General features: G+C 37.3%; 5 protein-coding genes across 6 annotated transcripts; 2 read left to right on the top strand and 3 right to left on the bottom strand.

The window, feature by feature from the left end:
• Positions 1-371: 371 nt before the first annotated feature.
• LOC135796377 (CDK5 and ABL1 enzyme substrate 1) lies at positions 372-4,581 on the bottom strand. Of its 2 annotated transcripts, XM_065308376.1 has the most exons (5): positions 3,435-4,581; positions 3,073-3,377; positions 2,896-3,020; positions 2,484-2,519; positions 372-1,713 (listed from the first exon to the last, which is right to left on the bottom strand). In XM_065308376.1, the coding sequence occupies exons 1-5, from the start codon at positions 3,955-3,957 to the stop codon at positions 1,086-1,088; spliced, it is 1,617 nt and encodes a 538-aa protein (XP_065164448.1). In that variant the 5' UTR covers positions 3,958-4,581; the 3' UTR covers positions 372-1,085. The 2 variants fall into 2 exon arrangements, with proteins under 2 accessions (XP_065164448.1, XP_065164449.1); XM_065308377.1 differs by lacking the exon at positions 2,484-2,519 and having other exon boundaries at positions 3,435-4,578.
• A 448-nt stretch (positions 4,582-5,029) lies between these two features.
• On the top strand, positions 5,030-9,291 carry LOC135796378 (neuroguidin). Its single transcript, XM_065308378.1, has 3 exons — positions 5,030-5,238; positions 5,578-6,097; positions 6,178-9,291. The coding sequence occupies exons 1-3, from the start codon at positions 5,230-5,232 to the stop codon at positions 6,546-6,548; spliced, it is 900 nt and encodes a 299-aa protein (XP_065164450.1). The 5' UTR covers positions 5,030-5,229; the 3' UTR covers positions 6,549-9,291.
• Positions 9,211-10,228, bottom strand: LOC135796380 (uncharacterized). The gene is made up of 3 exons (XM_065308380.1): positions 10,055-10,228; positions 9,607-9,996; positions 9,211-9,557 (listed from the first exon to the last, which is right to left on the bottom strand). The coding sequence occupies exons 1-3, from the start codon at positions 10,070-10,072 to the stop codon at positions 9,315-9,317; spliced, it is 651 nt and encodes a 216-aa protein (XP_065164452.1). The 5' UTR covers positions 10,073-10,228; the 3' UTR covers positions 9,211-9,314.
• A 111-nt stretch (positions 10,229-10,339) lies between these two features.
• LOC135796375 (histone acetyltransferase KAT2A-like) lies at positions 10,340-14,025 on the top strand. Its single transcript, XM_065308374.1, has 7 exons — positions 10,340-10,724; positions 10,790-11,029; positions 11,086-11,357; positions 11,434-11,744; positions 11,810-12,006; positions 12,065-12,986; positions 13,047-14,025. The coding sequence occupies exons 1-7, from the start codon at positions 10,452-10,454 to the stop codon at positions 13,238-13,240; spliced, it is 2,409 nt and encodes an 802-aa protein (XP_065164446.1). The 5' UTR covers positions 10,340-10,451; the 3' UTR covers positions 13,241-14,025.
• A 6,932-nt stretch (positions 14,026-20,957) lies between these two features.
• On the bottom strand, positions 20,958-23,337 carry Baldspot (elongation of very long chain fatty acids protein baldspot). The gene has a single exon (XM_065308206.1). The coding sequence runs from the start codon at positions 22,944-22,946 to the stop codon at positions 22,086-22,088; it is 861 nt and encodes a 286-aa protein (XP_065164278.1). The 5' UTR covers positions 22,947-23,337; the 3' UTR covers positions 20,958-22,085.
• Positions 23,338-23,756: the final 419 nt, after the last annotated feature.

Here is a 23,756-nt window from a genome sequence, read left to right as displayed (position 1 = left end):
AAATTAAGTTCACAATGACACGATAACGAATATTATGACGCGTAGAATAAAGAATATATAAATAGAAAGAATAATGGGTAATAAATTAAATAAATATTAGTCCATCGTAAATTACTAAAGTAAAATGTAGGCAACTTATGTTACAAAACATGCTCAAGCAATACATAACAAAATTACTTTTTTGCAGGAATTAATCATGAAAATTAATTAAAAATTACTCTAAATTTAGCTGATAATGACAAAATACGTGATAGAATGACGCAGGAAATAAATAATATATAAATAGGAAGAATAGCGCGTAATAAATTAAATATTTATCTGTCCAATCTGTTAGTATTGGATCTTAATTAATTAATAATTGTGATAAGTGCTTATTTATGATTCATATCAACAGATAAAGGTTTATTACCGACTTAAGTATCCCATCTCACAAACCAATGCATTTGTTTGCACCCATTTACAAATATAATCAGATTTCTTCACTTTGTCTAGAGTAAGTATTTCGTAAATCCTGCGAGAGTTAAAAATCTACACGATAAAAATACATCGCCTTATGGTGTGTGCACTAATATGTATTAAAAGTAGCGCTGCTAGACATGCATTTCAATCAACGTGTAAGATTTAAAGATTAGATTATGATATCACCTTTCATTTGCACACAATAGATCATATGAAAAACGTAACCTTGCTCTACAAAATGTGTGTAACACGTAAAATGCTAAGTATCATCGAGTGCCTGTAAGTATCCGCAAATACATTAAGTACTAACAATTCTACTCATCATACTAAGGACATCCTAATCAAAACTTTGATATAAAATCAGTCTACACACTTTCTGCTTTCACATTAACAACGTCTGAGCGCATCATTAATATAATGATTCAACTGATGATAAAAAAATAAAAATCAACGTCAAAACAAAAACAAGTTTGCAGCTGTGGCTGCAAAACGCTTAACAAACGCTTGAAAATTCAACGAACGAACGCGTTGATCGTCAAAAAACAATCAAATTATAGACAATTATGTACAGAGATGTGTTACAATTGGACTACGGTCATCACCAGTGCGCCCCTGATGACAATAGGTCAAGATTCGTACATCAACCGCTGATAGTGCGGATAAACTTCGAAGGTGGGCACCTGAAGACCAAATTCGAGCGCCACAAGCACCGCGAATTCAGCGTTCATCAATTCCCTTCGATTCAAGCGAAAAACGCTTTCGATGCGTTCAATCAACGCTTTCAATCCATCGCCTTTACTGTCGTTCATTTTCGCCGACAGCAAGAGACACGCGGCTGCGCAAGGCTTACGATTCTCTTTATTAATCAATCCTCGAAGGATGAGCTTCTCAAAGTACACGTACGCTTGCGCAACGGTGACCATATCCGTTCCGCAATCTGCCTTGGCGATTTTTCGCATTTCACGCTTCAAACTGCGCAGTTTACTCAACGTGAGTTGCACATGCGGAAATTTCTCACGGAATTTATCATTAATTTCCTTCTTCAAGTCCGAAGGACGCACGTAGTCGATCACAGACGTCATGTAAGATGAAAAGGTTAGAAGCGTGCGGTGTTTACCAGCGATTAGCTCAGGATCATCGAGTAGATTCGGATGGTAAATCGAGGGCACGTTTTCGTCCTTGGAGTCCGGCGGCGGTGAGGTCGTGACAACATGCGCCGATGCACGCTGCGAGCCTTGATCGTACGAGAAACACCTAGAACATCATAACATTGCTAGATAATGCGACTGATAACCAGAGACAATCGAAAGTAATTGTTTTCGGTTTTCACTAGATTCGAGTCTAGTTCAATCCAGCGGCTTACAACAAGTCGGATTAAGTCACTCAGGGTTATCTGAGTTTACGATGTTTACGTCTAAAGTGCACTATTGCATTATATACTCAACATGCGCTATGAAATAAAGTTGAAATAAAAGTTAGTCAAATGCACAACCTGCCAACATTGAAAAACAAAAGAAAAACAAGTTATTTATAGCCGCAAAAGTTAAAGTGCGTAGAAAAACGCACATGTTCTGGAAATTTTATTGATTTCGAAATTTACGAGCAATAAAGCGCAATTCGTAAATTCCGTAAACAAAATAACAAACTTTTGCAGCTATAAACCACCTTGTATGTAAGCTGTAAGCGTTAGATAATGAAAAATCTTTGTGCAAACATTCAGTGCATATAAAATACTAAATTTCTCCGTCATCTCCGCCGTGAAACATCTGTCGCGTTGTGTATTTCGAACAATTTGGTCACGAGACTTGCACAACACTCTGCGCGGCTGCTGTTAATAAATTAATTAGACGCAATCTACTTTACCGCACGCTTTTCAATCTACACTCAGCTACAGCTACCACACCATTGCCATATGCTATTATTAACCGTGTTCTATTGCAATGCTATTCTATTCTATAACTACAATTGCACGAATTATATCTGCGATATGCTTTAGAAAATGCGGAAAATGAGAGTTCGTTTACCATTTGTAATCAGGCTGCCAAGTAATAACCTTAGTCCTAGAAACAAGAGCAAAGAAGACAAGTGAACAAATGAGCATTGAGTATCGATCGTTACATTATCGAGTCACAGATGTTGATTATTAATCATGAATGAACTTTGGTTCAAACAATCTCAATCGCAAGTAGACACAAAGAAATGTGAGAGAGATGGTGTGAGTAAATTGGGTGCCGAAAAGTGCCTTGTGCCAAAAAAAATTAAATGTGTCATTGTAAAAGTATCGCCAAGCACTTGAACCCATTCGAAATTGACGTGCATTGTAAAAATTGAGCGATACTCATACAACTTACACTGTAATTACAATGTGTGAACACTTGAACGTATTTTTAGGTTAGAATAAATCATTATACGCATATAAATATGTAGTAATATTACCTGGCAACAACATGTCGGCCTGTTTTCGAACGTTTTGACGAGCCTTCCATTGGCTCATCGACGCTTTGCGGTTTACTACCGGGTCGTAATCTCGACGGAACCAATAAATGCCCGTAGGAAATTTCCTGTTTAAAATTAATCATTAAAAATTATTTTTTATAGATTTTTATAGTTTACCTGTCCATCTAAACCCTTTTCAAGACCAAAAGACTCAAAAGGATCCAAACCATCGCCGAGAGCTGACAATGGCCGCGGTCCTGAAGTATTCCGCTTCCGGTTTCCATCTCGCCTGAACTCCTGCCGTCCACTCCTTGGTCGCGTGTACGGAATCAACGAACAGATCATAAACGGCGTGTGTTTATTCGACACCATGACAATCCGCTCGTCCTTGAGTTTCATATTCTTGTTGGGTTTAATGAAACGCACTTCGTTCTTCAATGTTTCGGGGATGCTCGGCGGTGCCGGGCTCATTTTACTCCGAACTTTAACAGAAAATCATGTTTTAAATGAATATTTACTAATTTTATTGTTATATTTACTGCCAATGGGTCCGATACTCTCCGAACTGCTTCCATAATGATGTTTTTCATAATCACTGCTGATGGAGTTCTGATACGCGAAGCGTTTCTTCAATTTGTTGGGGATTTTCCGCGCGCCTTCGACTAGGTCACTGCCTGAAGTAGCTGTGCCGCTGCGTTCTCGAAACGGTTTACCATCATCGAGAGTTTTGCTTGGAGTCTGCACACTTTCCGAGTCGGAGCTCAATGAGTGTGTGTCGACATTTTTGCATGTCACAAGACGATTTGTTTCGACACGCCGGTTGACGACGTGCTCGGAATCACTGAAACAATCGTCCGGCTCGTCGGATTCTTCATGCACCGGCTCCTGTTTACACTTGAGGTCGGCACCCAGAGCGGAAACATCGGTTTTGTTGATGGCTCCATTCCGCGGAAGAAGACAAAGTCTCGTATCGCGATAGCTGCCGTCGAGTGAGATATTCGACAGGAACGTGATTGCGGCGATTCTGCGACGCGATCGATTGCGCTTCAAAGAATTTGCCATTTATTTAAAATATTTTATTACAATCGCGAGTCACCAGGTTGTAATTTGTGTTTGTTTCGTATTGAATTTTGTTAGTTACTTTTTTTCAACTGTGATTGTGTGTTGGTTGTATTTTATTTATTCTTGAATGTATGTAAATTGTTGCTGTAAGAATGTGTTAGCGAAAGCCGTACGTGTTATGTCATAGGTTGGCGGTGTATGTGGAAATAGTCCATGCGGAATTTTTCCGTTTCGCACTGAAAGTCTGCGCGGAGAGGCGGCTTTGCGGCGGTGCCGGAAGACCGACGGCGGGCCACATCTTCACGAGCATTGAAGCGACAAACCAACGATCCGAACGCACCAAACCAACGGACACTACGCGACGCTGCACCAGGATAATATCACGAGAGCTGAAATTTGGGACGGTTGCCGCTCGCCGATTGGGAAACGAATGCGGGAGCGCACGCACGTCACGCGTTACGAAGCAGTCATTTATTTTTACACCGATCGACCGACGAAGGCGAGACTGTGGGGACCCGGCTGCGCTGCTCTATGCTGCTTGCTGTTGCGGTTGTCATGAATCGTGGTTGGAAATGCGTGTTCTCCACTAGCGAGCCAATACAAAACTGCACAAAACAAAACAAGCGAGAAGTATGATTAGATTAGCTTGCGCTTTGCGAATCTGCCAGAAGAGGCGCTAGATGAACGTAAACAAATATTAGACAAAACATTTTTTATTTAATATTCGAGTCTTAATTATCATCTGCACATTGTACAATTAAATCACAACTTATCTTATGAAATATTACTGCGTACTATGAATCATTACACATATTGAAATGACAACACAAAAATTACTTTTAGCGATTTATTTTGTTTGTTTTGTAATATATATTACTACCTATTTATTAACATAACTTAATATCGTGTAATTAACGTGAAACAGAAGATTATCATTGTTTATTTAAGTAGTTATCGCTGTTTATTTGTGAATGTTTTTGAATGCGCCGCCATTTTAGAATTTTTTCCCACAATCATGCGTCACATCAATGCACGAATTTTTCCGATCGCCGCCGCGGCGTACGAACGAGCAGCGTGCGCGTGCGTCTGACGAGGATGGCAAACACGCGTGCCTTTACGCCGAGCGAGAAGCACACAGCGCACGGCGGAAGAGAATGAAAAAAGGCCTTACAATCAAAAAGTGCTGCACGTGCCGTGATTGCCCGGACAGCATTTAACAACTCCAAGAGGCGATCCAATGTCTTCGTAACTCAAGAAAACGACCTCACGAACATGGTACAAGTGAGTATCGTCGTGCTTATAACCTTAGCGAAACCTCGTGTCGCCGCAAACACGCTGCACCGCCGTCCGAAAAAGTCGCGTTTTTTCGCACGCCGCTCCCGGAGCGCACGCAAGGGGAGGAAAGATGGCGAACAGATTTTTATGCAAATCAATCTCGTCGCGTCGGTCGTGACGGCCGAATTTTTTTCTTAAAACGTTGTAATAACCTCAACGCGCGTAAACAACGATAAAATTACTATAAAACACAAAAATTAATTCATCTTTTGAGTGCGGACGAGTTTTTCGGAGAGTTTTCATGAATCAAAACCCGCCGCTAATGCTTTGTTGTGATCGTTTTAGGCACCGGACATTGAAATGGGGCACAAAGACTTGCCGCAAGCGTTGGTGCTGCTCGGCGAGATGAACGTGAGCGCACAGCACGTTGCTGGTCTGGTGGACAACATGCTGGTGAAGGTGAGGAAGGGTGAAATCAGCACTGACCAGGGACTTAGCTTTCTTGAGATGAAGTACAACATGCTGCTTGGGTATCTTATTAATTTAACATTTGTGGTGCTGAGGAAGTGCTCAGGAGAGAGCATTGAAGGTGATCCATGCATTGATAGGCTGGTTGAGATCAGGACAGTATTGGAGAAAATCCGGCCGATTGATCACAAGCTGAAGTATCAGATTGACAAACTGGTGAAGACAGCTGTAAGTGGTAGCAATGCAAATGATCCCAGTATGTACAAGGCAAATCCAGATAATATGCTGGAAAATAGTGAGGAAGAGGGCTCAGAAGAGGAGAGTGAAGGTGAAACTAAAACTGGGAAGAGTTCTGGTGTATATGTGCCTCCAAAATTGTCAGCTGTACATTATACAGGTAAGAAATTTTATTATAAAACCTATTTGGGATCAATTTTAACTTAAATTTAACCTAAAAATGATTTTTTTTTATGTTAGGTGATGAAACTGCGCAAGAACGTACCAAGCGCATGCAGGATAGAACCAAAAAGGCAGCGATTTCATCAGCGTTGATGGATGAACTGCGCGAGGAGTACCTGGACACACCAATGGAGGTCAATCAGGGTTCACGCGCTCAGCAGAAGGTGTCCAAGGCGGCCCAGGAACGCCAGCGATACGAAGAGGAGTACCTCACCAGATTGCCCGCCGATAAGAAGGATAAACACACACGTGGTAAACTCACCACGCTGGGTAGCCTCGGTGATGAGGTGACCGATTTCGGCGAGAAGAAGAGCGGTGGTAAGAATAAACGCAAGCGGCCCGGCAAGTCGAAAACGGCACTCCGCAACAAGCGCAAGCGCTTCCATTGAAAATGCTGACTCGAGCACGTCTTATGATTCACTCTGATTTCATTAAACATAATTAGGAATCACGAATACTGTCAATTTAACCAAATGACAATTTTTAATTGGTAAACACTTTACAAAAACACTTAGTTCAAACACATAAGGAACAGTAATAAGTAAAATGATATCAAAATATTTTGCTTTGTAATGCAAAATGTTACAAAGTTGCGCTCATTGCGTTTGTTTGTCTGTGATAATATTAGAGACACAGACAGTATGCGCGAAAATCGTCTACGCACACACAGAAATAAACTTGGTGTGTGTGTGTGGATGATTTTCGTGTGACTTTGAGTTATTCTGCAATAAAGGTCGTTTTTGCGGAACCAGGAAATAACGAGGGTACATTTTAAACATAAAAACGAAAAACTTCCTTCGATTCGCAGATAATTTCAAAGTGAAAAATCGTTGAAACGTTAACAAGTGACAAAATGAAAAGAGCTTAAACCCCAGTTGCCTATGGTGACCAAAAATGTTTCAGTTTTGCGAGCAATTGCGAGAATTATCAAAAAAATGAAAAGAAATTAACTTATAAATTATGATCATCTATTTGATTTCAAATACAATTAACGTGTGTAAACGGAGAGAAAAAATTCAAAAGTAATACAAAAACGTGCATGTCTAATTGCATGGATAAAAATCTAAAAAACCAAAAATACGTAGTAGTTTGTAGCAAAACATATTTCGATAATGGTAGTTTTGTGTTTTTGCCAATCGCGGCGAAGCAGAGAATGCAGGATATTTCGGTGTACATCTTTCGGCTATTATAACCGTTTCGGTCTTTGTATTCCTTTAGGTATTCATACTAGTTTTCTATCTCTTTGGACAATTTATAATCACTTTTGTTTGTTAAGCATATTTATCGTGTTTTGTTTTCGTGGGCATTCAGTTACGCGTTATTGGTTACCAAAATCTTTGATTTCGAATTTATGATAAATAATTAATCGAAGAATATATGTGCGCGCGTATTAATTCTATATTAAAGGTATCATTGGTGAGTAACGGAGATAAATGAGGATAAAATGATGGAAAAAAAATGATTAAATGAAATATAGACTGAATATTTTTACTATACATTATTATTCAATGCAAATATGGCGCATTTTATTATACATACGCATAAAGTACGCAAAGTTACGATATTAGCAGAGATATTGTAAGATGTAGGGCGGACTCGTAGCCTCTTCAATCTTCACTTTCACGTTATACTTAACATTTACAAAACTTTCGTGGACTAAAAATTGTTTTCAATTTTTCGAACGTCACAGATGCATATGAAAGTTTTATTAACTTGTATCTATTGTTAAGATGGTTGGGTCTTGTTGGGATGTCACTGTTTTGTCATCCCAGACCTTACGCATCTTTGGATGGATCAAATAGCTGCAGATATATTTTTATCTTGAATTTTTACTAGTGTATCGAATCGAATAGTAATGTAAATGTCTATAAAACGATAAAGATAAAGCAAAAAAAATCAGTCGTGGTGTAAAAGTTGTATCATAATGTACAAGATCATTAATTCTTACACCATATGATTAATATTTTCTTAAAAAACAAAATGATAAAATGGAAAAATTACTCATTCGCACCGAAAATCTACTGCGAAAGCAAAAAATACGCATGTAAGCAAACGTATAGTCATTATCATGTATGTATTTATCAGCGGGCAGGGCTTGCTTCTGTTCTGGTAGGCGCAATACTTCAAGTCCAACTGGTTATTGTTATTAGGGAAATCGTTGTATCCCCAGTTGCGACTTGGAAAGAAGTGCTCATGATTTTTGTATCAGTTTTACGAGAAACGTTTGATTTCGATGTTATACCGATTGCCTTCTCACAAAACAAACAAAAGATACAAATGTCGTAGCGATAACAAAATACATATAGTCGTAATCACAATAACGGGAATAAGTTGACAAACACGCACGAAACTGGAATATTTTCTACATTTCAAGCAGATTTTTTACAATAATATCGAATAATAACGGCACAATTCAGTCGATCGTCAAATCGAACAAGTGACACAAACAAAGAAGTTATTTGTTGTTAATATTATAGATACAAAGGTTGTTTGTTGAAAAATACTTCTTGTTTGTGTTCTCGTTACACAGCAGTGCACACGCAGGCAGAATTTGTTACCGAAACTCTTGACAATGAAGAAACATAGCAATTTAATTATTTTCTTTAACTGTTATAAGTTATCACATACTATTATTATTATTATTATTATATTCTTATTACTTATTATTATTTATTACGTTTTTCGGTTATCAACTATTCGTATGATGTTGTTTTTCATTTATGTCTTGATTATAATAATCGTCTTAGATGTGAAAATCTATAATGCTGCTATTAGAAACTTTTGGGGATTAAAATGGAGATAAAATTAAAGTTTAGTCTATGTAAAAATTGTGTAAAGAAATCAGTAGCTCTTTCGGATGAATGCAAAACACAAAAAAAAATTACGTATCTACTTATAAAATAATGTTTAGGTAAAAATGAACGCTACTGAAACGTAAAAATTGTAAAATTAAGCTCAACCATTTATGATGAAACAAAATTGTATAACGTTAGTTTATCGCTATTTAATTTCACTCTCTAGTGAGTGTTCCAATCGATTGATTTCTTAACATTTCTATCGTTTATTATAATTGTATTTATGGCTTTAATTCTGATGACTTTAATTATACGAAACATTTGTATTTCTAGACAATTGTTGGGTCATTCTCATAGATATTAGTTTTGTTTCTGTCGCATTGCGTGATTATTCTCCATGAAAGTCATTGTTTTCGGAATGGAACCATCTGTGTTCATTCCAGTCATCGGATTGTATGATATTCCGATTTTTCCTTGTTTAGCGCAGCGCAGGATTTTATTCACTTCGTCAATGCGATCATCACGGAACTTTGTGTTGATTCTGGAGTTTTCTATGCTTTTCATGCGTCTGTACAACATGAATCTTTCTTCAGGTGATCTCAACTGAAAGAAATGCAATAGTACTCTTTTTATTTTATATTAAGTGGCTTACTCTCTGCATAACCATTCCCAATGGCGATGAATAACTTGATTGCATGGTTGTGATAAACTGCGGGATCATATTGTGGTCGTTTTTCATGATTGTTGGGAAATCTCGACGTGAATGGAAGTTTTCAGCGGTTATTTTTTCGTCTTTGTAGCCAAAATAATTGAAAATGGGCTTGTGTTGTATATTATCGTCATAGGTATTCTTTTCACATAATTGATCCGTCATTGTTTTATAAGATGTTATGTAATCATCGCGTATGCATTCTTTTCGTTTGGTTGCTTCTGGTTCGACTTTGTATTGCCAATTCTCCATTTTTACTCTTGTATCGTAAGAGTTTTTCGTGTGAATTGTATGACCTATGCGTTTTTTAAATGGCGGTATGTAAGGTTCCAACTGCATCACAAAATGAGTATAATTATTTATAAGATGTGAAGAAACATAAGATACTTACAACAAAAGGTGGAGCCATATTGAATTTATTTGGTGGAGTTTATAAATTTTGTAAATTTGACGTTATTTTACATTTTTCTGTTGTTAAACAGTTTATGCGCACCCTAGCGGTCGTTTTTAACAAAATTAAACTAAATATCTCAATAATTATCCTACAAATTACAAATAATTTATAAGTATAAGTCTAATTTAATATAAAATATTATTATAACTATTAATATATTAATAATTTTAAAAGAAAAAGTTAAGTTTTAAAAAAATATGCCGGTGGCCATGTTGGAATAGATTACAGATGTCGCCAAAATCAAAACAATGCCGATAGACTTTCCAAACACAACAAAAACATCCGGCACGACTAACCAAAAGGCCACCGAAAAGCAAACAGTACAATTGTTAGAATGTCCGAGCAGTCCCAACAGTCATATTCCAACGAAACCGCAACAGAAGTGAAGAATGAAGCGCCGCAAGCGCAAACACCGAATCAGGTGCAGCAGCAAGTGGCACAGGGCACACAAGTCACACCTGGAACTGCAACTGCAAACACCACACAAAAACCTGAATCAGCTACATACCAATCAAACCTGCAGACAATTAAACACATGAAACAAACTGTGCTGGCATTTCCATACACCAAGAAGCTGCAGAAACTCTCAATTTATTCCAAGTGCCAGGTTAGATTTAATAAACCTATGAAGTTTGGTTGTAAAATTGAACTGTTTTTGTATTTAATTTCTAGACTGAGCAGTGCCCATGTATAGGCTGGAAGAGAACAGATCCAACTAATGTGAACCCACAGTTCACTGATCCATGCAAATGTGAACACTCAATGGACATGCATGTGCAACATTTGCGAAGTAAGAGTGAGCAGGATTTAAATCGATTGTTGAGGATGATTGTCGATGTGGAGAATTTGCATACTGCTATGAATCAGGAGGCTTCACCTGACACATCAAGAGTTTATAGTTATTTAATTAAGGTGATTTTATAAAATTTTATAGAACGTGTATGGAAATGAATGTTTTTGCATTTTAGTTGTTGAGAAAATGTATCTTAACATTAGGCACACCTGTGATAGAAGGACCATTGGGGCTGCCGCCGTTTGAGAAGCCTTCCATACACAAGGCAGTCACAAATCTGGTGATGTTCAAATTTGCGCACTTGACGCAGCAGGAGTGGAACACGATGCACGAGTTGGCGAAAATATTCCTGCACTTTATGAACACTTGGGACCTGCCTTCAACTAGCAAACAGAAGAATTTTAGTAGTCAGGAAGAGGATCAAGTTTATAAAATTAATTATACTAGGTAATATAACAATTAATATTTAATCATTTCTATGTTAAAACTTCCAAAAAATTAATCATTTTATGTATGAATTTAGATGGTTTGTGTTTTGCCATGTGCCCGCCTTTTGTGATACGCTGCGTCATTATGACACAACCATGGTTTTCGGCAAGACACTGCTACGCGCCGTGTTCAAATACGTGCAGAAACAAATTATGGATCAGTTCCATCAGGAGCGCGATCGTATGCCAGCCGAGCGAAGACAAATGATTCTCATGCACTTTCCAATGTTTCTCAGTACATTAGAACAAGAAGTTTATGCGGAATCATCTCCAGTTTGGGATCCGGAATTTAAAGCGCCGCCATCAATTCATCTGCAAGCGATGATAGAAAATAATAAACTGAGAAGTATGACATTCACCATCTTTTAATAACTTTAACAAGTTTAATGTTTTTTCAAAATTTTATTAAAGAATCTGCGGCTGCAGCAAAACGTGCATCAGAAATGGAGAGTCGCAATGAAAGTACATCGAATAATGTGCACGCCACAGGTTCACCATCGCGAGAAAAACGACGAAAAGCCGTCGAAGAAGACGATGACATTCCATCGGAGACTTTAGCTGAAGTTATTCAGAATATTACTGATCCAAAACTAATGACAGGACCTGATGTAAGTTTTTTTACTTTATTATTCAATATTTAATAATAATAAAATTATTTCTGTGCAGATATTTGCTGAAGATATTCCACCACGAGATGAAATCGTAAAAAGACAGGAAAAACTCAAAATCATTGAGGTGCACATTGTTGGCAACAGTCTCACTGAACCAGTCTCTAAACAAACGATGCTCTGGTTGATTGGTCTTCAGAATGTCATCTCACAACAGCTGCCTTTTATGCCCAAAGAATACATAACACAGTTTATCTTCGACCCGAAACATCGCACTCTCGCGTTGATCAAAGATAAACAACCTATCGGTGGTATTACTTTTCGAATGTTCCGCTCACAGGGCTTCACAGAGATTGTTTTCTGCGCTGTGCTGGTTGAGCTGCAAGTTCAAGGTTATGGTTCCCATTTAATGAATCATCTCAAAGATTATCATATACGAAACAATATCTATCATTTCCTCACGTACGCTGATAAATTCGCGCTTGGTTACTTCGAGAAGCAGGGATTTTCGAAGGATATCAAGTTGCCTAAGTGGATGTACCAGGGTTACATTAAACTATACGAAGGCGCAACTCTCATGCATTGTGAGCTCAATCCGAAGATTATCTACACGCAAACAGCGGCAGTTGTGCGTAAACAAAAGAATATAATCAAACAACTCATACATCAGAAACAGTGTATGATTTCGAAGGTATACCCGGGTTTGACATTTTTCAAAGATGGCGTCGGTAGTATTCCGATTGGGTCTATTCCTGGCATAGAGGAAACAGGCTGGAGGCCATCTATTCGACCAACTAGAGGTGGAGGAGGAGGCGGAGCTGACGGCGGTGAGAAAGAAATGCATGACATTGAAACACTTTCTGGAATGTTGAAAACCGTGCTGAATGCGGTGAAAAATAATCATTATGCGTGGCCGTTTAAACTTCCGGTTAATAAAGTCACTGTGCCGGATTATTATGACTTGATTAAGTATCCTATGGGTAAGCAAAACATTTCTAAACCTTGTATTTTATTTAATAAGTTATTTTTTGTTTTTAAAGATTTAAAGACGATGTCCGAACGACTGAAAGCCCGTTATTACGTATCTCGACGATTGTTTATCGCTGACATGATGCGAATTTTCACCAACTGCACTACGTACAACTTACCCGAAACGGAGTACTACCAATGCGCTGTTAAACTACAGCAGTACTTCCAGACAAAAATGAAGGAGATTTGCTTATGGGACAGGTAATCGCCACGCGAGCGTAGGTAACAATTTTAATCAAACTGCAGACAAACAAATGAATATTTCTTTGTTATTTGCTTGTATAGCTCTTTTGGTAACAAAATGAATTACTAAGGGAGGTGATGATTGCGCATGGAAGGACGGAAGGTTATGATCTATACATATTTTAGTACAACTTAATTTTTATTGTAAAGTAAGCGACGTTTCTAGGTGTTTGGTCAGGGAATGTTGAGCGTTGACACTGGATATAAAACTTTATAGCGTTGTTATACACATTATGCATATATTCAAAGAGTACAAGTTTTTTTTCGTCAAAGATTGCAAAGCGGAAAGCATTTTTGTTAGGTGTTTAAATATGTATATGTATTTATCTCGGAATTCTAGCCGGCTTAGTTTCTTTCATTGTTTAAGATTTGCAATGCGCTTGCATTGACAACAAAAAAGAAATTTAAGGGAATTAAACAAGTATTCTCAGTACCACATCATTTTTTCTCTTCAATTCTTCAAGTGTTACCTGATGTTATTTCATTTTACAAAAATATATTTTGTAGAATTGAGAATTTTGTGGAGAAAACGTAGACTTCCTATAATTTAACGTTTTATTTCTCAATTTTCGTAATTTGTTGTGTAATATTTAATGAAGACCAATTGCAATCACCAACAATTTGTTATTTTTATCTAATTAGTTTCGTAGATACGCGCAGATAATGTTCAAATATTATTTAATTAACTTTCTGTTCTTGTTTTCGGCTGCGCGGTAATTGTTTTTAATAAATGCGCGTGCGTTTGAAGCCGCAGTTTGTTTATTTTTTGGCAGCGTGTTTTTATGGTACACATAATTTTAGAAAGTGCTTTCATGTCTCTCGCGTTGTGAGTGTTACGACGGAAGTTTCATCGCCTTTTGAATGTCTGCGCCGCGCACAAGTGGTCGAAATGTGGACGAGTTGGTCATCGCGTCAAGCAAGCAACACTCATTCTCAATTCGATTTAATTTATTCCGGATATTCCGCATGAACGACAAGAAAGTAAACGGCCAATATTTACAAGAACGACGCAATCACAATACTATACTATTCTTGTTTTTTTTTTGTGTGTGGATTGTTTTGTTGCGTTTTTTGTTTATTAATTTGTTTATACTCTATGCCTCATGTGTTTCTTCAACTTCTTTTTATTTGGTTATTTGTTGATGTCCACGAGAGGTGAAATGTCGCATTGTTATTGCTTTCGCAAACGAGTCGTAACAAAAGCGACGTCGCTTCACGTTTTATTACTTTATAATTTCGTTTTGTTGTGTTTACGGCGCGCGCTGCTGCTGCTTGGCGTTTTTTTATTTCAAGGATTCCTCAATTGAGGTCTCCGAGAGGAGATCTATTAATGGAAATTGAAACTGAAGTTGAGCTGCTGCGGAGATGGAAATAAAAGTCATTACTGTCTATGATGATTTGATGATTACCACGTTTTTGTGTGGGTTTACACATTCGCGCGAGAATAATCATTGAATTCCTGTGCAAAGTTCGAGCAAATTTAACGAAGTCCGCAAACATGTCACAATATATAAAATTGCTGCAATTTTATTCAAATTTATTTTTTGTTGGCTGGAAAATTATGCTGTGATTTATAATATAATCAGGGTTTCACAAATGTGGTATCAACAGTGCCATTATCTATGGAAATATAAACAAATTACCATAAATGTAATTGCATGGTGGAGTATTAGTTGAGATAAAGCTCGACAGATTAGGAGGAATAAAAATAAAACACAATGTGTTGGAGTCTAGCGGAAGCACGACCCAAATAGAAGAAAGAAGAGAGGGAGAGAGGGGAGAGAAGGACCTGGAGAGCAGCGACTGGACTGCTGGACGACTCAGGCACGCTTGAGGAGCTTGGCCGCTGCGCGCAGCCCTTTTATACCTGCGGCCGATCCGCGTAAAGTGGTGGGGGGATACGCAGTTCTGCTAATGGCAACATTATGCGTATCACGCAAGACTTCCCCCACCACTTTTCGCAGATCGGCCGCAGGTACAAAAGGGCAGCGCGCAGTGCGACCCGCGCTCAGTCGTGTCTGAGTCGTCCAACAGTTCCCCCACCTCTTTTATCGGGTTGTTTTTAGTTTTTCTCCACATTAGTCTCTCCTCACCGCGGATGTATATATTTTTTTTCAACAAAACACAAATTGCTTCTTAATTGTTACTAAGATTTAACAAGCCACGAGTTATAACGAGTGATAACACATTTCAATCTCCTTGAATTAGTTATATAATTGGCGTTATAAACTACACCCTGAACTTGTACATGAAAAAACACCTTACATTCACATAATATTTACAAACTGTTAATTATTTCAATAAACACATGTAGGATCGATTATATAATTAGTAGTAACTTGAAATTCTCTAGTAAATTTGCGCAATGGACTTTTTTTTAATTGTAATTGCTGATTATTTAACATCGAAACGCTTTTTACGTCCAGATTTACATCAACAACTTTTTATTATTAACCATCCAGGTTCTATTTTTATGCGGGATAACTATTCGAGTAATTAAAGTGTTTTTGTTTTATTTAAACTTAATTACAATGATTATTCACTGAATAATATCAAGAAATAAAACAAACAATTATTAGTTATTGTCTGTTAGATAGAAAACTAAATAACACACGCGATATTTAATAACTAATCATCGGCGACACTGGAGAGTTGATTAACGTGTTAATGTATGCATAATTATCTAGGCGAGCATAAGAACATTTATTGCGATGTGACATTGTTTGCATACTTATATGGTTTTTCCTCAATAAATATTAAACGTTCTTGGTGCGCGTCACCAACAGACTATTCCCGACACACAGGTTTCTTCAATAAATATTTGAAAGTTATAAAATTATATTCGATAATTTAATATTTAATATTTGCTTCTAAAGTTCTAAGAAATTCATTTTCATTATTTCCAAAGAAATTACAATCTCTTATTGGGGATATTTATGTATAACCTAAAAGTTTTGAGTATAATGAGTATTTACTGACATAACCTTCGAAATTTATATACATTGAAGTGTTTATTCGTCTTGTACGATGTACTTCGGCATATATATTACGCAAATATTTCAATCACGATTTCTATAATAATTAATTCTAACGGCTAAGTAATATGGGTTGCATACTTTTACTAATAATTCAAATGTTATTTCAAAATTTGCGCACGTTGCATGTTTACCAACCTAACCAACAAAATGCGCATGACTGAACTGCACGGCATTCATGACAAACGCGCTTATCTTCGCGTGGTGCATAAAACAACAATACGACGAATACAGCGAATAGCAACTGATACTACGCGTGAAACCAATCATGTTAGTGCAAATGTGACTCAGTGAACGCAGCAAATGATGTAATAACCCAGGTAAGTCTACCATCATCACACATCGCGATATCAGTTGATAATACGCTTTGTACGAGTACACCGAATATATCCAGATATTCCAGACGTACAACACATATCTGATCCAGTCGTGTCATGCGCGATAACAAAACATTCCGTTAGGTATCATTAAATGCAATGCAACTAATATAACAAAATTTAAAAAAACTTCCGACGACCCTTGAGACGATCGACAATCGAAAGTATGTAGTAAAACGTTGCAATTTGCGTGCCGAGAACATTTGCCGATCGGATCGACCCACTTGAAATCTTTCACGGGCCATGCGAATGATGCGAAGCGCGAGTGTTCGTTGGCCAGCCATGCTCGTATGTTTTTTCGTACGATCACGTTCGATCCATTCGATCTTTGGCACGCTAATGCCCACAGCCAAAAGTTCCAATAACATTTACAGCATCACAAAACAAAAATTCACCGAACTAACCATTCACAACCAATATTAACATTAATATGTGTTATTAAATAACATACGACAATTTAACATCCGAGTTTCGTGCAATCTGATGTCAAAAGGTTGACGAGGTTGACTGGAGTTATGACAGCATTATTAATAATTACGAGTAAATATTAAGACTGTTGCAGTTCACGCTCAATTTATTATCGAGAAAATATCGCGCCATCGCATGTTTGCATTGAACCCGATAATTACACGTATGCAGTGCATGTTCTTTTAATGGTTATCGGGTTGTGGGTGGTAACAGAGGTGGAAAAAATTTCGAATAGAATAATAGAATACATGAACATGCCATTCTTATCTAGTAGAATACTACCGACGTAGGTACATTATCTTATTAAGCACTAAAGCACACAGTAACTTACTTATTACTTAGTTATTAATATTAATACAGAGTATAAACTATTTATTTTTTAGAATAATCAGTAAAATAATAATAATTAGTTTTTATCCGCGGTTTTGAGCTCATTTAATTCATTTTTTTATTGGTTGACTTGGATCATCAACTTTAATATGCATTAGTTTATTTTAATTTGGTTAAAATTAGCTACATTACGGGCATCTTGGTTTTTTTCGTTTGAATCGTTTACATCTAAACTTAAAATTTACACAAACTTACAAAAAAATTAAATTTTTGATTTTTTTTCTGGATTTATTAAATCCAAGCTTTTAAAATATTGTAATACTGAAATAAATGCAAAATTAAAAAAAAATCATGGATATATGAAAATATATCTTTATCAAAACAAAAAATTATTAAAAAAAATTATTATTTATCTTTTTTGTTGCATAAACCTGCGAACTATTTTACACAACCTTCAAGTTTTATCTTAGCGACAAAAAGTAGCCTATGTTATTCTCCGGGGTCTAAAGTATCTCTATACCAAAATTTATAAAAATTCGTTGAGTGGTTTTCGCGTAGCAGTGTCACAAACAAACATAAAAAATTATTAATGAAGATTATCATAATATAAAATAACATAACAAAATAAATTTTAAATTTATATTGATAGAAATAGAGAAAAAAATTGTTATATAATCCAATTCTGCGTAGATTTCTAGGAAATCATTAATATCAGTTAATTGGTTTTTGTATAATTAATTAATTAATTACTATTAAGGTGAGGCACGCAAGCTTTTACCTACACATCTTCGTCACCAGGATTAAGATAAATTAGAGTGCTATATTTGTACCCTTTGTGCGATTAGCGATATATTTCAGGAAATATTATACAAATATTGTTTCCAACTGCAAAATTATATCAGCCGCATACTAATTTCGGCAATAATTATAAAATAAATAAAGTTGTTTTAAAAATAGGTGTAAAATAATGTGTTTTACGCAAATAAACCTGTTGCCAATTGGTTCACTATCAAATTTTGACGCATTTCATTTGAAATGCAACAAAATTCAAATAAAAACTCATTTTTTGTTATTATCAGTCGCATGATTTGCAATTTATCATACATGAATACTAATTTAATCATCCGATGTATTCTTCGCAACAATAGTTCAACTGGGGTCGGCAACGCGGAACAACAAAACAATAAACTTCAATCATTTGACATAATTACACATCGACTACCTTTTTTTCGACTTTTCCTACGGACCATTTTGTAACCGGTTACCAACTTCGTAAAACGTTTTATTGTGTGGTAACGAGGCGCAAAAATTGACCGATTGCAACGTGAATTGTAAATTTTTTGTTTATGCATGCATAAGTTTTGTTATTGTTTTTCGGTTGCTTCATTGTCGATTATAATGGGCAGATAACGCGTATTGGGCTATTTTAGCGTGCGAACTGATCGATATTGAGCGCGTTCGCTTGTGGGAAGCGGGCGGTTACAAATTAGTTGGCGATGAATAACTTATGAGAGGAAATCGATTATTGAAATGCCACGGAATGAAGAGAGACTGACAAGAAAATTGCGCACGCGCTAATTGCATTGCGTTATTTTTGTTTCTTTCATAAATTCAGGTTAAGTAAGGTTAGGATATGCTCAACTGTGATATTTACACTGGGGAAATATCACATTGACATTCATTTCCAAGTCGAATCGAAATTCTACGGGTTTATTTATTCATGACCTTCACATTGTGTGTTTCTGTAGACTATATACTACAATATACACATTATCTGCGATAAACGGGGTAAAAATGATAGGTTATGTGGTGTTATCTTGTGTTTTCTTATGATAACTGTTGAGTAATATTATGTTTAACATTATGTAATAACCGATGCGATATTTTAAAGTCATTCTTACTTACTTTGTTTCATTAATTGTAATTTTATCGTTTGCAACGTGTGCGCTCTGCCACCCTTCACTTTATTTGAGGTTATAGTACGGGTGTCACTTGTCAAGAGCAACAACGTGACCTTCATGTGTCTACCATGTCAAATATTTACCCACGTTAATCAAACATTTTAAATCAGATAAAGTGAGTAATAGCATAGTCAGACATTCGTAAAATTTTAATGGAGTATTTAATAATTATACACCTCTCGAGATATGTTCGATAAGTAAGTTTTGCCACTTACCTGAATAAGTTGTGCTCTTGTTTCGACGCTCAGCTGTAATCACTTTCGGTTTAATTGATATTCTGACTTGACATTGCTGTTTAAAATATTAATGAAGTAACAATTGTTCTGCGAATTGCGTAATTATTAATGTTTTTTTTATTAGTCACTGTTACAATTTGTTTACATCTCGGGGCGAATTTGTATATTATAGTTGATGCAATTATGCAATACGTAATTAAAATATAGCTATTTCATCATTTGCTTAATACGATTACGAGTTTGTTTAGACGTTTGCAATCTGCTCGTACGCGAATTTTTCTTAAGGAAAATCTTCAATAGTTAGTTAGTAAAATACATCTGTCATTACTGTTTTTACTGTATTTATATCCTATACTAGAGTAATTCATTAGTTGAATTATCGTAAATATGCGAATTAATTTACATACTTGAATTTCTTAATGAAATTTTGTGTATCGCGTGGAAAGCGCTCAAACAATTTTTTCTTGTTTCTGTTGGCTGATTTTACGTTTAATTTTATGTAACAATTGGTAACAATGGTATAACTAAAACGTTATTAAGTATTAATTTCTTAATTATGCGTCTAGTGGCATATTAACAGCGTCAAATACTGATACTAATTACAATTAATTGCGGGAAACTTTGTTTTAATAACCACAAATTACAATTGGACATCGTGGCAGCAAAAAAATTAATGTAGGCAACCAGTTGCGCATAACCACGAAATGTCACAAGTTGACATCCTCACAATGAAGAGTTGCAACATGAATACGCAATCATACAGTGTCGTAACCCATGATAATATCAACAACTTGACAATTAAAGGTACGTAACGAGTAAACTTTTACCGAGGGCTTCACCCTTCACTGGCCGTGACTGTCGGGAATTGAACTTGTTGAAATAATGATCAACGTCGCCGCCATGTTGGCGTTCCTAATGCTGCGGTTGTACGCACAGCGGTTATTAATATTGCAAATGAAAACAGACGCCTCAGCTGTACAAATCCCAGCGAAACTAGGCTGGCGGTTTAATAGGCGAGTGCAGCTTGCACGCGCTTCCAAGTGTGTAATTGAAAACGTACGAACAGGACGTCCGGTTTGTTTCAGTTTTTTGCGATGCAATAATAAATTTCAATCAATCAGCCACGAAACGAAATGAAATAAAACATCACTATTTGTTCTAGATGTTAATGTTAAACACGTGCACATGCAAAACAATAAGCAATCAACTTAATTAAAAAGGTAAATCAATGGATGATGAGAATGAAAGAAACAGAAAAACAAAACTCAAACGTAACGAAAACATAATTCAAAATTTATATTAAATAAAAATTAATACATCACAATATTGTAATCCCCACATTACTCGTACTTAGGTACACATCATCATCGTATTACTTTAAAAAAATGCATATTTCAAGCCACACATTTCTGCATTTAGTTTCACTACATATTTAGTACATGATCTGTTTGACAGATACTTTTGTTGACTCGCAATTTCTCCTAGTTTGTTGTCTCGAGTCAAAAATCAATTATTACCCTATGCAAATTGTACACTTGACAAATCGTGTCGTGAAAATGTGTGTTGCAGATAGTGTATTTGTAGGAATGTTCCACTTTACAATTTTACTTAAAAATTATTTCTCGGTATAAGTGTAACACAACCTTCTCGCAAAAAAACACTTTCTTTTCGAAATTATTAAATTAAACTCATTAATCAACACACTTATTACACTTATACCAATATTTCTCGGTTTTACATTGAGCTAACTGACTAAGTAACCTTCTACAACTTGTTGTGACAAGATGAGCTTCTTCTTGTGTGTTAATAATAGTTATTGAAATAACTGTGAATCAAGTTGAAGTTCAAGTTCAGAAATGTACATTCCCGGCTCTCAAAATTGAATGGTTTTGAAGGTTGTTTCTCTTGCTGTTTTGCGTTTCCTGCCGCTCATTTCACTTACAACCTACATATTGAACGCATTAACGCGTTGACTTTCAATTAAACGCACGGCTCCTTTTCCAATCACACTGGAATTTCAATTCTCGAATGAAATGAATTCAAAGTGAGTGAGTTTGTGTTTGGTTTTTTTGTACCTAGTACTTAATTTTTAGTAGTAGTTTAATGATATTTCAGATTACAGCTAGAGTAACTCTTAAAATATTACGAACGCGCTCTAGTAACAACGTTTGCAATGCGGTAACTTTCCATCACCCAAGAAATGTGTGTCTGTTGTGTCTTGTTTGTTTCGTCCGCGTGTCCGTTTACCTCCTAGTTTATAAATAATAGATTAGTGTTTGCCTGACTACAACAACAGCGGGTCGTTACCAGCCGATTATTCGCGTATCCCGCCGAGCAAACCGAAATGCATCGTAATCACAAAATTGCTTGCAATCGATTCGATTATAAATGCGTGGGCATTTATTGCGCCTTTGACTTGAGCAGCGGATATTCGGCTGTCACCGGCGCATTCTTGGCCTTCTTCCTTCGATCACCGGAGAAGTATGCTTTGTAGAAGAAGCGTGCGAAGAGCACGAAGTAGCTGAAGTACATCGCGATTGACAGCTTCACATTGATGTCCGACACGTGGCATTCAGTGCCGGCCTGCAGGAGTTGACGCGCCCATAGATTCACCGCGCAGCCGACGACCATCTGCAGCAGCTGCAGTGAGGTAATCACCATGGCGAATTGCCGCGGTGGGCTGTAACCCATCGCGCGCAGTGCATAATACGAGTACATCACCGAATGCACGCAGTAATTCATTACAATAAACCAGCGCGCGCTGGAGGTGTATTGCGTGTAGCTGAACCACGAATACAGCAGGACGGTGATGTGATGGTACCAGTGGAGGAAGATCAACGGCTGCTTGCGCAGCACGATGAACAACGTGTCGCCTAATTCGGGTAATTTACTCAGGACAAACATCCACGTCCAGAAGCCAGATACCTTGTCTTGTTCGATGAATGATGGTATGCACACCGAATGGTAGAGGCCATGGTGGGTTATGGTCGTGATAAACTCCGGCACGGTGCGCATTGCTCCCATTAGACTAAAACTCGCCAGCGCCGTGTTCCAGCAAACGAGCACGCCGCGTAACTCGAACCGGGGACGGCTTTGCATCCAGTGCTGCCCGCCGAAGATAAGCACCATGTACAGACCCACATAGTAGAAGGCGAGTGTCCAATTGGTTTCCATCCATGTTCGTGTGTGTTGATGCTTGAACTCCGACTCGAAGTTGAAGATGTACGAGTAGTTGGGCATCGTCACCTGCGTGTACTGCATGATGCCGGTGTGCTGTTGAACTTCTTCTTCTTCGTGGAGATGTTGAAGCACCGAAGATCCGCTTTCTACGCGGTATGTAGCACGCACGACAAGAGATGGATGTGCACGCGTCGTGTACACGCGGAATGCCGAAACCTGACTAGCGGCGACTGGCGCGCTGGTGGCCGGAACAACACCTTTTAACCAAGTTACGAACGCGACACGCCGAGCACGCGATGGATGACGACACCGTTGTGGTTTCGCTGTGCACACGGCGGGCGAGTGGCGAGCGGTATTGCGGCCCGTGACTGGAGGAAGGCCGAGAAGCGGTGCGGAGCGGTGCTGCGTTTTTTCTTGCTTGCGTACCTTAGCAACCACGACCGGCGAGTGGAGTTGGAACCGCGTGGAATACGGGAATATGTTGCACTGGATTGTGATGACTCAATGCGGCGCCGAAATAGAAAAGGGTTTTTCCTGCTCGCGGAGAGCGTGCAGCTTTGCGACTACTTTGATTACGTTCGGTAGGTTTAGTACGCCCTCGACGGCTTGTTACGAGGGCGAATATTAACTCACACACGTCGGGCGCACCCCACGTACTGGTACACCTACTTTATACAGTGTGTATTGATCATCCGCGAAGGGAATCCCTAAAATTTTACTCAATTACATTAAAGAACATTAAAAAACAAAACAAAATACTTACAATTGCTTTTCGAGCTTTATAAAATTAAAATAATTATTAAAACTAGTTTTGCGCATTAAAAATAATCAACCTTCATTTGTTTATAACTTTTTTATTCAGTTTTTTTTGAAAATTGAATTAATAACTAC

This window comes from Atheta coriaria, unplaced genomic scaffold (genome assembly GCF_025399875.1).
Source record: "Atheta coriaria isolate IRGN ID8LTWV9N9 unplaced genomic scaffold, Caltech_Dcor_3.1 hic_scaffold_7_pilon, whole genome shotgun sequence".
Lineage (NCBI taxonomy): Eukaryota > Metazoa > Arthropoda > Insecta > Coleoptera > Staphylinidae > Dalotia > Dalotia coriaria.
Note: the sequence above shows the minus strand (reverse complement) of the source record. Positions and strands in the feature narration are given on the sequence as shown.

What these genes read in the sequence shown, in the direction of transcription:
- Baldspot (XM_065308206.1), bottom strand. Translation starts at nt 22,946, where the DNA reads ATGCAGTACACGCAGGTGACGATGCCCAACTACTCGTACATCTTCAAC.
- LOC135796378 (XM_065308378.1), top strand. An exon ending in GTCAGCTGTACATTATACAG is followed by an intron (nt 6,098 to 6,177) that starts GTAAGAAATTTT and finishes TTTTTATGTTAG; the next exon opens with GTGATGAAACTGCGCAAGAA.
- LOC135796377 (XM_065308376.1), bottom strand. Translation starts at nt 3,957, where the DNA reads ATGGCAAATTCTTTGAAGCGCAATCGATCGCGTCGCAGAATCGCCGCA. An exon ending in GGCCGACATGTTGTTGCCAG is followed by an intron (nt 2,520 to 2,895) that starts GTAATATTACTA and finishes TCTTGTTTCTAG; the next exon opens with GACTAAGGTTATTACTTGGC. An exon ending in TGGCAGCCTGATTACAAATG is followed by an intron (nt 1,714 to 2,483) that starts GTAAACGAACTC and finishes ATGATGTTCTAG; the next exon opens with GTGTTTCTCGTACGATCAAG.
- LOC135796375 (XM_065308374.1), top strand. Translation starts at nt 10,452, where the DNA reads ATGTCCGAGCAGTCCCAACAGTCATATTCCAACGAAACCGCAACAGAA. An exon ending in TATAAAATTAATTATACTAG is followed by an intron (nt 11,358 to 11,433) that starts GTAATATAACAA and finishes GTATGAATTTAG; the next exon opens with ATGGTTTGTGTTTTGCCATG. An exon ending in CTTGATTAAGTATCCTATGG is followed by an intron (nt 12,987 to 13,046) that starts GTAAGCAAAACA and finishes TTGTTTTTAAAG; the next exon opens with ATTTAAAGACGATGTCCGAA.
- LOC135796380 (XM_065308380.1), bottom strand. An exon ending in TGGGAATGGTTATGCAGAGA is followed by an intron (nt 9,558 to 9,606) that starts GTAAGCCACTTA and finishes CATTTCTTTCAG; the next exon opens with TTGAGATCACCTGAAGAAAG.